Here is a 16,450-nt window from a genome sequence, read left to right as displayed (position 1 = left end):
TTTAAAGGGATCAATTCTAATTTAAACCAATGACTATCTACATCTACCACATCCACATGATAGAAGCTCTTTCTCTTTTATTGGAGGTTATCAGACCAATGAGCCACTTTTTGGAGCTCCAAACTAAAAACTCAAGACGGAACCAAAATGAAAGGAATGATCTCTTACATTCTTCCCTCCCCTGAGAGACAATGTTCTCAAATATATATATATATATATATATATATATATATATATATATACATATATATATTGACAACTGCCCCTAAACTCCTAAATGAAAGGAATGATCTCTTACATTCTTCCCTCGCCTGAGAGACAATGTTCTCAAAAAAAAAAAAAATATATATATATATATATATATATATATATATATATATATATATATATAAAATAAATTTTGACAACTGTCCCTAACTTTATCTAGTTGTAATATTACAGTTCCTCAACTTAAAAATATAACATAAAATCCCATCAACTTTCAAATTTTACACAGTAAAATTCTTCTAACCTCTAATCACTAGTTTTTTAGTTAAACGCTGACCTAAACAGTTCCAACATAAAGTTTAGTTAGTATTTATCTTTTCTCTCTCAAATCATGTATAAATTAAAATCTTTTTTTCTCTATAGACAGAATAATTTTTCATGCATAAAGAAAATTTTACACTTTGCATAAGAGATGAGAGAGAAATATTGACTAAACGTCATGCAAGAGCTATTTACATCAGTTTCTAACTGAAAAATCAATAATTGAAAGTCAGAGAGAATTTACTGTTCAAAATTTGAAAATTTAAGAAATTTTATGTTACATTTTAAAATTAAAAGATTGTAGTATTACAACTATACAAGTTTTAGGATAGTTATTGAAATTTATCCTATATATGTGTATATATAAAGAGAGAGAATGAAGGCACAGAAAACTAGAGGATGTTTAAAATCCATCTTATTAACTAACTAAACTCTAAACTCAATTGCTTACATTTTTACGTATGAAGTACTGCACCAAGTTAATATATAGAGAGAGAAAATCATCTTTTATTGCTAATAACCAATTTTACAAGCAAAGAAAACCATTCCTTTTCCGGCACTGGCAGTAAGAAATTTACACACAACAGGCACTTGTACAAAGCTCTATCACAGGATAAGCTACAAATCTTTGATGTTGGAAAAGGGAAAGAAAATTTTAGGGAAAAAAATGTGGGGCTAAAATGTACCTTTGGTACACAAATAATACACCTGTTTAATTGGCCACTCCAAGTTTTGAGATGGCTCTTGCATAGCTGCTTTCTGCAAATGTGACATACAGCCTGCTTTTTTCACGCTTGAATTGGTTGGAATAGGCTTAACCTCCATTCACATTCTCTTCATTCCAAGATGAGTCCATTGAAGGAAGCTGATACTCGTCAGGTTTCAGTGACAAAGCAAAATCAGGCAATGTCGGTGCTGTCTCCATTATTCTTTAGTCAACATCACCAAAACCCATGTTTCAGGATTGTGTCAACATTCCATTCAAGCCAATTCGAAGAAAAATAAATAAAAAGGAAGAAAAAACTCAACACCACTTACTTTTCATGAGAGTAGAGATCGCGATTAATCCGCACCTTGCTAGAAGTATCTTTTGGAATTTTCTCAGATAGATATTTCACTGTTCCCCAAAGCGGTGGATTTCTGCACCAAGACAGTATTTAGACAGGAAAAATGAATATTGACATGATCTGAAAGCTTGTCAGCAGAAAGAAACTGAATAGAATGTCCAGGGAATGTTTAGTAAATTAGCCACATAATTATAGAAACTAACTACTATTAGTGCATGAAAGTTTACATATAATGTGATGACTTCAATTTTTTTTCAGTTGTCAGTTCATCAAAATAGAAGGTGATAACATTATCTCACTATAGTGAGTCAGATTACAACTATGTAAAAGGTCCAAGAAAGTTTCAACTAATTCTCAATAACAATCATAATAATAGTATCTAAGTCCCCTGTATAACATATGTATTTATTACCTCTAGGATTAGGAATCTTAAACAACTATATCCCCCAAATAAAACAAAAATACTAATTTCTAAATATAATAGAATTCGTAAATAATATAAACTTCCTAGCCTAATTAAATTTCCCAATATAAAAACCCTAATTTTACAATAGAAACAATTCTTAAATTGTTTTTGAATCTTCATCTTCCTAGACTGCATCAACATCTTAATTATTATTTTGAATAAGCAAAAAAGAAAAGAATGAAATTGCCCAGAATGGCATCAATGATCGCTTTAAAAAGGAAGAGAGCAAAGAGGAGCACAGACAGATAATTAAGTATAAACTTGTTGGCTTGGAGAAGACAGAGGACATGTTTTTTTGCCTACATAAGAGTAGAATAGTCTTTAGCAAATAGAAAGGTATCTGAGTACAAGATGATTCCACATTGCAATCAAATGTATGCAGCGTACCAAAGTCCTAGCAGAAGAGGAAGAAAATCAAAAAGTTAAGAAACTAAAGAATTGACTTACTGAGGTGGTGACAGTTAAATGAATCACTCAGCCTCTCAGATGAAACTAGCTGATGACTGATGACATTCCTATTAAGATCGGAACATTGTGGGAGTTAATAGACACTGTTTCAATAAACTCATAAGTCATAGGTAGATGGTGTCATTTCAGCGGCCAAGCTACGATCAAGTGCAAAGGCTGAATACATAGCCATCGCTCAAGGTGTTTGTGATCTTTCGTGGATTCAAAGATTTATGCAAGATTTACAGTTATTGGAAGAGAAAAAAACTGTTTATATTGTGATAACAAGGCTGTTATGCCTATTAGTATTGCTCACATTCCAATTCAACATGATCAAACAAAGCACATTAAAATCGATCGACATTTCATTAAAATCATGGAGTTATGGATATAGCTTATGCGACTTCTGAAAATCAATTAGTTGATATTTTCACTAAGGGAATTAGTAGCACATATTTCCATGGTTTAGTTTGCAAGATGGGCATGCAAGATACCTATGCACCATTTTAAGGGGGCAGTGTTGATAATTGTTATGGAAAGTCAATCAATATATTATTTTTTTGTATATTCTGTATTTTATATTCCTATTTAGGATTTCTTCCTACTTAGTAAAACACAATTATAGGAATCAATTGTATATATATACCCATGTACAGATTAATTGAAATTAAGGAGAATCATCTCTTTCTACATGGTATCAGAGCAGGTCATCTATCTAGGGTGACTATTTGTTCTCACCACCCAACTCAGGAGAGACATTGGCCACCGACCAGCCGTCCCCTCTAATTCGGTCGTCGGAATCCAAGCGCGTGAGGCTCACACGCCCAACTCAGGTTCTTGCCGTTTCTTCACTCGCCGGCGCGTGGAGGCGCGTCCGCTGGCCATTTCGACTCCGATCAGCATCGCCGCGTTGCCTCAACCCCCTCATTCTACCACTGTGTGCTGTTGCCTGATCCAGTACACCATTAAAGGACTTCTGAGGTTGGCTCTCAAATCCTATTTCGATATTTGCTTGATTTGAGATTTTAGGTTATTTTGCGGCTGTATGCACTTTGGATTAGCGTTTCGGTTAGTTTTCTTTGTCTCAACAAATGGCAGACAATAAGAATGTTATTTCTGATGTGATTCCGGTGATGACTAAGATCACGGAACACAAACTTAATAGTTCGAATTACCTAGAGTGGAGTAAGACTGTTAGGGTTTATTTGCGTAACATTGATAAGGATGATCACCTTACTAAAGACCCACCTACTGATGATACACGGCAAACTTGGTTAAGGGAGGATGCTCGGTTATTTTTGCAGTTTCGGAACTTGATTCACAGTGAGGTAATTAATTTAATTAATCACTGTGAATTTGTTAAGGAATTGATGGATTACTTAGATTTTCTGTATTCTGATAAAAGGAATATCTCCCGTATTTATGATGTTTGTAGGGCATTTTACCGTGCTGAGAAAGAGGATAAGTCTCTCACGGCTTATTTTATGGATTTTAAACGGATATATGAGGAACTTAATGTATTGTTGCCTTTTAGTTCTGATATGAAAGTTCATCAGGCCCAACGGATGCAACTGGCTGTTTAGAGTTTTCTTGCAGGCCTTCCTTCAGAGTATGAAACTGCTAAATCTCAGATTCTCTCCAATTCTGAGATTTCCTCTTTGCATGAAACGTTCACACGGGTCCTTCGTACAGAGAGTACTCAATCTTCACAGCCTGCCAATAGTGCTCTTATTAGCCGTAATCCAAATGGACAACAGGGTAATAGAAGAGGAAGTAGAGGAGGAATTACAGGCAACAGAGGTAATCAGCGTAATGGGAAAGCTAGTTCTAATCAGGACTCAAGAGAGTCATTTGTTATTATTGCCACTAGCCTGGCCATACAAAATATAATTATCCGCAACTTCAAAGGAAAAATCAGCAATCACAGATGGCAAATATGGCAGCAGAGGATTCTTCAGTATCTTTCTCTGAGAAAACTGTTTGGGTATCTGCAGAGGATTTTGCATAATTTTTCCAGTATCAGGCATCTCTAAAGCCTACCAGTTCCCCTGTCACTGCGATCGCTAAGTCAGGTAAATTCACTATATGCCTTGTGTCTTCCTCATCCAAATGGGTTATTGATTCTGGTGCGACAAATCACATGACAGGTAATTCCAGTCTTCTATCTGTTTTTCAGTCTAATCTCACTTCCTCTACTGTTACTTTAGCTGATGGTTCCACTTCTTGTGTCATGGGTTCTGAAACTGCGAACACGACTTCGTCAATTTCTTTGTCATCTGTTTTGTGTCTACCAAAATTCTCTTTTAATCTACTTTCTGTTAGTAAACTTACTCGTACCTTAAATTGTTCTGTTTTCTTTTTTCTAACCAGTGTTTGTTTCAGGATTTTACGACGAAGCATATTATTGGTAAATGACGTGAGTCAGGTGGTCTCTACATTCTGAAAAAATCATGTACCGCGGTCGCTTGTTTGCTTCAGTACCTTAACACCTCTTGAAGCTCATTGTAGATTGGGTCATCCTTCTTTATCTACCATGAAGAAGCTGTGTCCTCAGTTTCAGTCTTTATCAGTACTAGAATGTGAGTCGTGTGAGTTTGCAAAACATCATCATGTGCCTTCTGTGTCTAGAGTCAATAAACGGGCTTCATCCCCTTTTGAGTTAGTTCATTCTGATGTTCGGGGTCCTTGTTCTGTTACTTCTAAAACTGAATTTCGTTATTTTGTTACTTTTGTTGATGATTACTCTCATGTTACTTGGTTATATTTAATGAAGAATCATTCTAAGTTGTTTCTATCTTTTGTGCCTTTTGTAATGAAATCAAAACTCGATTTAATATTTCTGTGCGCATATGAAGAAGTGACAATGTCAAATAATATTTTTCAGCACAATTTCAGTCTTATATGACACAAAATGGCATTCTTCATCAGTCTTCCTATGTTGATACCCATAGCATCCCAGAATGGCGTGGCCAAAAGAAAAAATCGACATCTTCTTAAGGTAACTCGTGCTCTTCTTTTTCATATGAATATTCCTAAACACTTTTGGGCAGATGCAGTTTCTACGGCATGTTTTTTTATCAATCGTATGCCATCTTCTGTCCTTAATGGGGATATTCCTTATACTGCTTTGTTTCTTACAAAATCCTTGCTCCATGTTAAACCCCGTATTTTTTGTTGTACCTGTTTTCTGCGTGATATTCGTTCCCAGGTTACTAAATTGAATCCGAAATCTCTCAAATGTGTCTTCCTTGGGTACTCCCGGCTCCAAAAAGGGTACCGCTGTTTCTCTCCTACTCTTAATCGTTATCTTGTTTCTGCAGATATCACATTTTTTGAGTCCACTTCATTCTTTCCTCAATCATCTGTGTATGAGAGTCAGGAGGAGGAGGATGATCTCTTAATATATACTGTCTAACCAATGTCTAGTCCTCTCCCATAGCTTGTTCCTTCTGTCTCTAGACCTACTCGACCTCCCGTTATTCATGTTTATTCCAGGAGATAGGAGATTCCTGACTCAGATCCTCCACCAACTACTTCATTGGGAGATCCTGTACCTCGTACTAATCATGATTCTGACCTAGACTTACCCATTGCTCTTCGTAAAGGTAAGTGTTCATGCACTTACCCTATCTCTTCTTTTGTTTCTTATAATCAATTGTCTTCTTGTTCTTGGTATATTGTTACTTCTTTAGACTCTATTCCTATCCCTAACACTGTTAGTGAGGCACTGTCTCATCATAGCTGGTGTGCTGCTATGAAAGAGGAAATGGAGGCTTTAGATGCTAATGGTACATGGGAACTGTTGCCTTTGCCCACTGGTAAGAAAGCTATTGATTGCAAATGGGTATTTACAGTAAAGGTAAATCCTGATGGTTCTGTGGCTAGGTTAAAAGCACGTCTTGTGGCAAAAGGATATGCTCAGACATATGGGGTTGATTACTCTGACACTTTTTCTCCTGTAGCTAAACTTACTTCTATTCGCTTGCTTATCTCTTTAGCAGCTACATATGATTGGCCCCTGCACCAATTGGATATCAAGAATGCTTTCCTTCATGGTGATCTTCAAGAGGAGGTGTATATGGAGCAACCACCTATGTTTGTTACTCAGGGGAAGTTGGGTACAGTTTGTAGGCTTCGGAAGTCTCTTTATGGCTTGAAACAAAGTCCTAAGGCCTGGTTTGGGAGATTCAGTGAAGCAGTACAGAAATTTGGTATGCAAAAGAGTAAGTGTGATCACTCAGTATTTTATAGGCAATCTAAGGCTGGTCTAATTCTCCTGGTAGTCTATGTGGATGACATTGTCATCACTGGGAGTGATTCTGCAGGTATTTCATCTCTTAAAACCTTCCTCCAAACTCAATTTCAGACCAAAGACTTGGGATTGTTAAAGTATTTCTTGGGTATTGAAGTTATGAAAGGTAAGAAAGGTATTTTCTTGTCTCAAAGAAAATATGTCCTCGATCTATTGACAGAGACAGGAAAATTAAGTGCTAAGCCTTGCAGTGCACCAATGACTCCAAATTTACAACTGTTAGCAGAGGATAGTGAGTTGTTTGAAGATCCAGAGAGATACAAGAGATTGGTAGGAAAATTGAACTACCTTACAGTCACTCGTCCTGACATTGCTTATGCCGTTAGTGTGGTAAGTCAGTTTATGTCTTCCCCAACTGTTGCTCATTGGGAAGCCTTGAAACAAATCTTGTTATCTGAAGGGCGCTCCAAGAAGAGATTTGTTATATGGTAATCATGGGCATTTGAATGTTGAATGTTTTTCAGATGCTGACTGGGCTGGATCTAAGGTTGACAGGAGGTCAACCACTGGATATTGCGTTTTTGTTGAAGGAAATTTGGTGTCTTGGAGAAACAAGAAGCAGAGTGTAGTTTCTCGATCTAGCACTGAATCGGAATACAGAGCCATGGCACAAGAAGCAGAGTGTAGTTTCTCGATCTAGCGCTGAATCGGAATACAGACCCATGGCACAATCAGTATGTGAGGTAATGTGGATACTTCAATTACTAGATGAGACAGGTTTTAAGACCTCCCTGCCTGCGAAATTATGGTGTGATAATCAAGCAACTCTCCATATTGCTTCTAATCCGGTATTTCATGAGCGGACCAAACATATTGAGATTGATTGTCACTTTGTTCGTGAAAAAATTCAACAGATCATCTCAACAGGACACACCAAAACTAGAAAGCAATTAGGAGATATTTTCACAAAAACTCTGAATGGAGCTAGAATTGACTACATTTGTAACAAGTTGGGCATGATTAATATCTATGCTCCAACTTGAGGGGGAGTGTTATGGAAAGTCAATCACTATATTATTTCTCTGTATATTCTGTATTCTGTATTCCTATTTAGGATTTCTTCCTAATTAGTAGAACACAATTATAGGAATCAATTGTATAAATATACCCATGTACATCTTAATTAGTAGACAAGAAAATACCCTTCTTACCTCTCATTAATTAAAATTAAGGAGAATCATCTCTTTCTACAATAATATTCTCTCTATTTAGGATTTATTATTCCTTTTTTATATTTCCTAATTACGGATATAATTAGGCTCCTAATTAGGGTTGTAAAATAGGCATTTATATTTTTATATATTCTAATTTCCTAGTTTAGATTATTCCTATTTTAGAATTATTGTATAGACAAACTATCTTGTAACTTACATAATTAAGACAATAAGAATTATTTAGTTCAATCTCTGTCTTCTTTGTCAACAATATTCATTATACATACAAGACAAACACTAATGATTTCCACTGTCCAAACTTCTAACATAATATGACTTCTAACTTGATTTCTTGAAACTATGAACCTAACATGCTAACTCCAATAGCAAACTATTAAAAATCTTTCAGACTTGCATTTGAAATCACATTTCCTCCTTTTGTTTCTCCCCAAACAAACATTGTCATTATGAATATGTATCGAATTTCAATATTCCTCAAATTCAAGACATGAGATATAATCTAATACGAATAAAACAATCTTACTTTTTTTTTTCTACAACAAATGACAACATTATAGGAAAAAACATAACTATCTAGACATGTGAATGAGCCATATATATGCATATATAGCCAAGACATCCTTACCTCTTACTCCGAGAGCAGCATAAGCAATGATCTTTCACTAAAATCTCAGGTAGTAAAAAGCACCATTTTTTTTTTTTTAATTTGATTAGTAATACTTTGAATTAGTTCACAAATTCCTAATAAGACAACATTGTAGCAGGTGATAAAAGGTTGCCCATATAATTCTTACTTTTTCTTGCATGTTGGAGGAAGGAAAAAAATCTATAAACATATAACAAATCAAGAGAAAAGCATTTTGACTAACATATTAAGGGCTATTGAGATTTTCCTAGTACTTTTATTAAAACAAAAAAGTTAATAATGTATAGCCTGGGCAAGGGCACACGATGAGAGTTTGAAAAAAAATGGGGAAAAAGAAAAGCAATACTTTAAGTTAACCAATTATGGTCTATTAAGATTTTCCTCAAATAGGCCCTAGGCTCCCTAGTCCCTCCTGCCCCCGGCACTCCCTTCCCTCATGCTCCAGTGATTACCCCTCAGTGGTCTTACTGCTTTCTTTCTTTAAGGAAAGGATACGGTTAAATTTTGGTCATGTAAATAAGCGTGGGAAGAAGATCCATTTGGACAGACAAAGAAGCGAGGAGTCTTCGAAACGATAAAAGTGCACCATTTCAGCTTCATCTTATGACAATAACAACTCTGTTTACACTGCATGCATATCACAGAGCTATGGAGATCCTAAACAGCAGAGACACGAGTAGATTACCTTGATAAGGGAGAAGCGGCATTAAATGCCTCACACGCCCTCCTACTCTCCTTAAAATATTCGTCTGCAGCTTGCAAAGCAGCTACAGCCATCCCATGAGATTTCTCCGTGTTCCCCTCGTCAAGGATCAAGCCATGATAATAATATGCTGCCGCCTGATTGGGTCAAAAAAGTAAATAAATAAAAGATGAACTTTGCTTGAATCACTTGCGGGAGAAATGCAAACAAGAAAATATTATTACACTACATCATAAACACATTCAACCATTTTCAGCCCATCGTTGAACAGCTGGAATATAATAGAACTGTTGCCTTTTACCTAGTTAAACGCAATCAATACCTGGATACTTAGCTTAAAAATCTACCCCATTACACATCATGCATAGGAGATGATTCTCTCCAAACTGATTTACTCTATATAGCAATAAAAAAATAAAAAAAAATGGATTTCTCAAGTATTGATTAACATATTTCTTTCCTGACATTGACAACAAAAAGAAAGTACAGAAAAAGTCAAATTAGTCCCAAAATTAAGGGGTCATCCAATTGTAGTACCTAAAATTTCAAAATGCAAAAAAGTAAACAATTCTATTTTACTTTAAAAAGGGCCCCCACAATTAAAGATTCTGTTTAAATGAAATTTTCCATTAGTTACACATTAAAACTCATTTTAAAAACTTCTTACTAGTCCCCAGAAAAAAAAAATAAAAAACAAAATGAATGCTCAGAAAAAAAAAAAGGGTAAAAAATCACAATGATAATATTTAATTTAGAGGACTTTCTCAATTAAGAATTCAATAAAATAAAAGATAGATATTTCTGATTCCCCTTCAATTACTTCATCTGACTTTTTTTTTAGTTTTGAAGTAAATATTTTTCTGTGTTTTTTTTATTGAATGAGATATAAGGTATTTATATACAAAGGGTCCTATAATTAAGTATTCTAATTGAGATGATATCCCACTAATTATTCTAACTAATTAGCTAACTAAATAAGAAAGAATATTATTTACATAATTATAGGATTGACTTCCTATAACAAGTTTCATATTAGTTCCCTAGTTATCATTCATTCAAATGCTTACTCCTAATATATTCGATTATTTTTCTTTTCATTTTTTTTTTTTTGTTTTTTGAAATTTTAAAAGGAGAATAGAAACAAATTATGCATCTTTATATATTATTTTGATATTTTAATTATTTATTTTTCGTGCAATTTAAATTTAGAAAATTAGCAAAAACACTCCACCTAGTGAAATTCAAAGGAAAATAATGTATAAAAAGATAAAATAAATAATAAAATACAGAAAATATATTAGCATGTTTAATTGGTCTACTATTTTTTCTCACAGAATTTGACAAAACTGAAACATAAAAATTTTACCAAAAAATTACAAAAATGATCATATAACATAAGAGAAGTATTTGAGAGATTGATAATGAGAAAATTATTACAAAACTAAAAAAATAATCAAATGGACATTAGTTGAGGGAGAATAAAAATATTTTTTCTTTTTATATTATTGAATTTTTGGTCCAGAGATTTTTTTTTTTTTTTTTTTTGACTCTTTTGCACTTAAACCTTTCTCTAGGGACCAATATGAGTTTTCCAAACTGATTTTTGGTGTAACTAGTGGAATATTACATTTTAACAGAATACTTAATGGTGGGTATTTGTACTTAAATGCGCATTTTAAATTTTTGGGGACTAATATGAACTTTTCCCCACAGAGTGCTATTTTACTTACTTTACATAACAACTTTAGATATAAAGCAAGCATCCCACAATGCACAAGCAACCAGACATGGTACAAACAAATTTTTTTTCAGCTTTACAACCCATAAATCAACAGGTTCTTTTAGCTGAGTTCTCAAATGGTAGTCTGCAGCTACTAATTAGTCATAAAAATTAGAATTCTCTACATAATTCAGAAGGCTCAACTCGGGACAATCAGTCTCATATATCCAGTTATTGCCAACCACTAATGTAATTTATGCATAACTGTCAATGGAGACGCTTATTATTATTATTATTATTATTATTATTATTATTATTAGGAAACAAGAAGTCAGGGTTCTTTCCATTGTGCCCAATAGCCTCTAGTCAAAAAGTTAAAATTTAGCACTATCAAAGATATTCCCTAGATCGCCTAATCCTCACACTTTGCTGCAATTTGAAGTTAATTTTCACCTTCTGTAATCTCCTACCGTTAAATTTTTCCAATGCAACAACACGTGAGGACATAAAATTGTTTTTATAGATTTCAAGATCTAGAAACAAGGATAATCACAAAGGCACAGGATAAGATGAGGAATTGAAGAATGAAAAATGAAGATATGCAAAAGAGAAATTTTAAGAAACCTTTGCTTCCACGTATTTCCACTTTACAAAAAGTCTGTGCTTTTCCCCCCATCCATTTGCTAATGGAAGATTCATTATATTATCTTGAGCCTGTCAAGTAACAACAGAGAAAAAATAAAATATATTTCAGAATCACCATTGAAATGTAATATCACGATTCATAAATTCATAAGCAACATAAAATCATCCATACAAAACCAAAGGATAATTGTTGCACAAAACCATAATATCAACTATCCCTGGAAGACAGGGTTGGAACCATAAAATTTTTCTTGAAGGTGCCAATATTATATATAAAATTAATTTTAAAAATGGTTAATTACACTCCTTGTTTTGTATGTTTTGATGGGTCCATGTTATATATTCAAAAAATGCCATAAAAAAATACAGTTAAACTAGAAAATTTGTTTAGAGTGCCAATACTATAAAACTTTATTGAATATATGATGAGAAATAAAGGGCTCTAATATTTCACATTATCCATATCATGATAAAACAATATATTTTTTTTTTTTTTTTTTTTGTGTGTGTGTGGGGCTTGGTGGGGGGGAGGGGGGGTGGTTGGTGAAGGTGTTTATATATATATAACCATAAATATCATACAGATGAATGTCCCACAACAAAGGGTAAATGAAATAAGGATTAAAATTCAATTTGCCCCTTGAACATGTCAGGCATATCCAATTCATCCCAAAATTAACTTTTCAGCCAATTTAATACATTAACCTGTAATTTATGGCCAATTAAGCCCAATTAATGTGAATTGGCCCCAAACAACAACAATTTCTTTCTCATACAATATGAACTTGTAAACTTTTTTCTTTTTTTACTATAAAAGAAATAATTTGTTATATTACAGATGAATTGGGTTTTATTGTGGTTAATAAACAGTAAATTACAAATTCATGTGTTAAATTGGTCATTAGTTAATGTTGGGGCGAACATGCCTAATAGGTTCAAGGGGAAAATTAAACTTTAATTGCTGAACCAGGATGAAATGACATTCTACATCTACTCATCACAACCACAGGCAAAATCCTTTAGAAAAAATAGGTGATTGAGTTAACAAGTAAAAACTTGCAATCCAAAACTAGAATCCTGCCAAAAATAATTATGTTTAAATGCCTTAACTCTAGTTTCAATGATGATAAATCCCATAATAAACCTATATTATTTACTGAATGGAACACAAACAGATAGTCAAGCGATAAGCCAAAGAAAATGATGAAAGGAAACAAACCAACAATGTAAACATGACAAATTTAATATAAAACTGCTGTTTGAACAATTCTTAAAATTTGAAGGGCACACTTGAACATTCTAATTAAAACTTTCATACCTGCTGCCAGTACTTTACCATCTCACATGCAAGCCTCCGCTTCACAGCTAGAGTAGCTTTAGCACTATCAATTGCCATCCCAAGTTGGATATCAACAACCTTCATTGGATGGGAAACAATGAAAGTTTATTCAGACTAGAAAAATTAGAACATTAATAGATCAAACATATAAATAACAAGTGTGCCATTGAGCCTACATATTGTTCATCAACAAAGCAAATTCTAGTTTTTCAACATTATAGAAAAAGTGAGGTGGTGTTTCTCTTCTAAATGACATAACAGTAGCAAAGAGGAAGGTTCTGTTTGCAAAAGATCATTACTCACAAAGAAAATAAGGAAAGATAGAAGGATAAGCTAAGTATGACAAGCACAAACCAGATTATTCCTTGCAATTAGGTAACTTAGCTTTAAGGACCTATTTGATGTGACACACCCATTGGCTCCAACATTTGTCAATCATTGTTAGTGTGAAATTCTCTGACCCGGTTCCTGATAGTTCGGTTGACAATTGGCAAAGGTCTATGCGTCGAGCTTGGAGTTGTCTGCACCAAAATGGCTCAAGCCAATTTGGCGGCTTTCCCTTGCTATATATTTTCTCATCTTTTTCTTATTGTTACCAATGCATGACGTCCAACACTCTCCCCTCAAGTACAACTAGACTGGACTAAATTTATAGGTCCAATTGTCACTTGCACTTAGGGGTGAGCATTAATTGGTTAAAAACCAAAAACCGAACCACTTTAATTAGGTTTTTCGATTTCAGTTTTCAGCGGTTCAATTCAATTTCGGTTTTAGTTATAACTAAAAAAAATTGTTTCTCAGTTTGATTAATTCAATAAAAAAAGAGAAAAAAACTGAACCGAATTGATTTTATGCAAAGTGCTACGTTTTGATGTGTATATCTATTCATTTTAAAGAAAACCCTAGGTGTCCCTAAAACAGCTACCCAATAGCCTCCCTTTCATTGTCTCTCTGCTTAGCCCTACCCCAACCTTACAGCCTCTCCTCCCTACATTTTCTCAGTCTCAAACTACTATTCTCACTCAATCATCGTCGCTCCTTAAGTCGTTGCCGGGCACCACTCCTTGCTCTCTTGTAACTCGTTGCTCCTCGCCCTCTCATTGGTCGTTTGAGATCTTTGCAAGTTGCAACATGCTCTGGCCTCACTTTCCTTCTTCAATTTGATTGCATGTGGGTTTTAAGATATTTGTGTACTAATTTTCCCTCTTTCTATTTTTGGACTATTTTTCCTCTAGCCTATTTGTATAACAATCAATAATGATTGATTTCCTTGATCCTTTTTTTATGATTTTTTTTTTTTTACTATTGAATTGCTGATTGTTGTTGGTTTATTGCATACCACTCCAGTTGATTTGTTATATACTGCTTAGGAATTGTTGTTGATTAAAATTGCTATCAAATTGTGATGGAATTGATGTGAAATTACAATGCTGGTGACCTATGAAACTGTAACCTAAGGGAGAGTAGCAAAACCAATGGGCCAAACTAAATTGAAATGAAAATTTTTGTTCGGTTTGATTTGATTTTCTCTATATATCGGTTCGATTTGATTCAATTTGATTCTCATAATTTTATAATGTGGTTTTCCGGTTAGTTCGGCTTCATTCGATTCAAAACCGAACCAATAGATTGCACACCCTTACTTGCACTACACGCGGTGGCCCATCTACTAGATTCTGGCCTCTTCTTTTTGGCTCAGCCCTACAGGTCTAGTTCTTTTTACTAGTCCATTGATCCACTTCAGCCTGGCTCACTACAATACTACCCAACATGCTTTTCATGTCCTAAACTATTACCTATTTTTCATGTCCTAAACTATTACCTACTCTGATACCATGTAAAATCTCTAACGGAGAGTGTGGATGACAAGTAGCAAAGGTCCATGCATTGAGATTGGGGTTGCCTCTACCAAAATGACTTAAGTCAATTTGGCTTGCTTCCCCTTGCTATATATTTTCTTGCTTTTTCTTATTTGTTACTGATGTGGGACACCCAACAATTAGGTTATGTTAATCACCTAGAGGTTCAAGTGGCTTAATTTTGCCATCCATGTCTCTTAATTAACATTCAAGGAACTAGAAATAGATTGCTTAAAGCAAAATACAATATAATAAATAAGACCTTGCTCAAGATCACACACACTGGTGAATATGTTAATGGGGTTAGATTCTCTAACCTTAATTAACTGATACCTAAGTATGACAATAATGAAAGGATGATTTTTAAAAAAAAAAAAAAAGACTGTTCAACACTTGTGAAGTTATATTCTTTTTAGATTCCATAGTTGCTTATGAACCAAATTCCATAAATGTAGAGGCAATAAAAATAAAGAATGTTTAGTAAAAACCTTCTAGATGCAAGCCCTTATGTGGCCAGGAGTGTAAATGAACCGAGCCGAACTTTAAAGAGTTCAAACTTGGTCCATCAAAATCTTTTCGAACTCGAGCTGACCTCGTGTCAAACTCGAGCCGAATATCTATAAGCTCAAACTTGGCTCATTTAGAAAACGAGTTATAAATGAGCCAAGTCAAACAGAACTTTTTATCAAACTAAGTCTCGAGTAACATGACTTAATGACCAGAATAAATTTTAGGTTTATAGTTATGAATTTTAAACCACGTAAATTAACTCTCATATAAAAAATAACTTAATTTTCATAAAAATTAAATTTAAATTACAAATAAATATATTTAATAAATACATTTTATATATTGATTATATCATAATTTTAAACAAGATAGTATTTTTAGAACGTTACTAAATAAAATAATTATAATACAATGAAATACAATAACTAATATAATTATTTTTACAAACGAGTCTGTTCACAAGCCTATTTAACGAGCCTACTCACAAGTCAGCTCGCGAGCCTGTAATGAGCTGGTTCGCGAGCCTTAACAAACCGAATACTAAGCTTGAGCTCGGCTCACTTATTAAACAAGCCTAAAAACTAAGCTTAAGCTCGGCTTATTTTTAAAGCGAGCTGAATTGAGCCGAGTCTCGAATAGCTCACGAACAGTTTGGTTCGTTTATTATAGCCTTACATATGGCCTAAGAAAAAGTAAATCATTCTCATGTATTATTTTGATACACAAACAAAAAGAATCAAGAAAACTAGAAAGCTATGCATCAATAAAATTTAAAAATTCTATTTCTTACCTAGTAGCATTAAAATCAATTATCAATTTCTTTTAGTAAAGTGAAAAGTATCCTCACTCAAAACCATCAATAATCATAAGTTGCTTGGGGCAAATGGTGAAATCCAAAGGTTAAATTGTCAAAAGAATAGTGAACAAAATTCCTTGTACTCTGTCATTCAAATTTCTGATTAGAAAGATAAGAATGTGAGCTGGAAGTGGTAAAAGCTATCTGATCTCAGACCTTACAGAAAATTTGGTTTTG

General features: G+C 34.0%; 1 protein-coding gene across 4 annotated transcripts in view; it reads right to left on the bottom strand.

Annotated features, from left to right (window-relative positions):
• Positions 1-1,013: 1,013 nt before the first annotated feature.
• The window catches only part of LOC110651364 (uncharacterized), a 22,959-nt gene continuing 7,522 nt past the window's right edge, over positions 1,014-16,450 (bottom strand). For all 4 annotated transcript variants that reach the window (XM_021806673.2, XM_021806674.2, XM_058138749.1 and 1 more), the window contains 5 exons: positions 13,028-13,126; positions 11,689-11,778; positions 9,327-9,481; positions 1,567-1,668; positions 1,014-1,457 (listed from right to left, as the gene is read on the bottom strand). In XM_021806673.2, the coding sequence (XP_021662365.2) occupies positions 1,343-1,457; positions 1,567-1,668; positions 9,327-9,481; positions 11,689-11,778; positions 13,028-13,126 (561 nt within the window). In that variant the 3' untranslated portion in view covers positions 1,014-1,342. The remainder of the gene's footprint in view (positions 1,458-1,566; positions 1,669-9,326; positions 9,482-11,688; positions 11,779-13,027; positions 13,127-16,450) is intronic.

The sequence above is a fragment of the Hevea brasiliensis genome, chromosome 16 (assembly GCF_030052815.1).
Source record: "Hevea brasiliensis isolate MT/VB/25A 57/8 chromosome 16, ASM3005281v1, whole genome shotgun sequence".
NCBI classification, from domain to species: Eukaryota; Viridiplantae; Streptophyta; class Magnoliopsida; order Malpighiales; family Euphorbiaceae; genus Hevea; species Hevea brasiliensis.
Note: the sequence above shows the minus strand (reverse complement) of the source record. Positions and strands in the feature narration are given on the sequence as shown.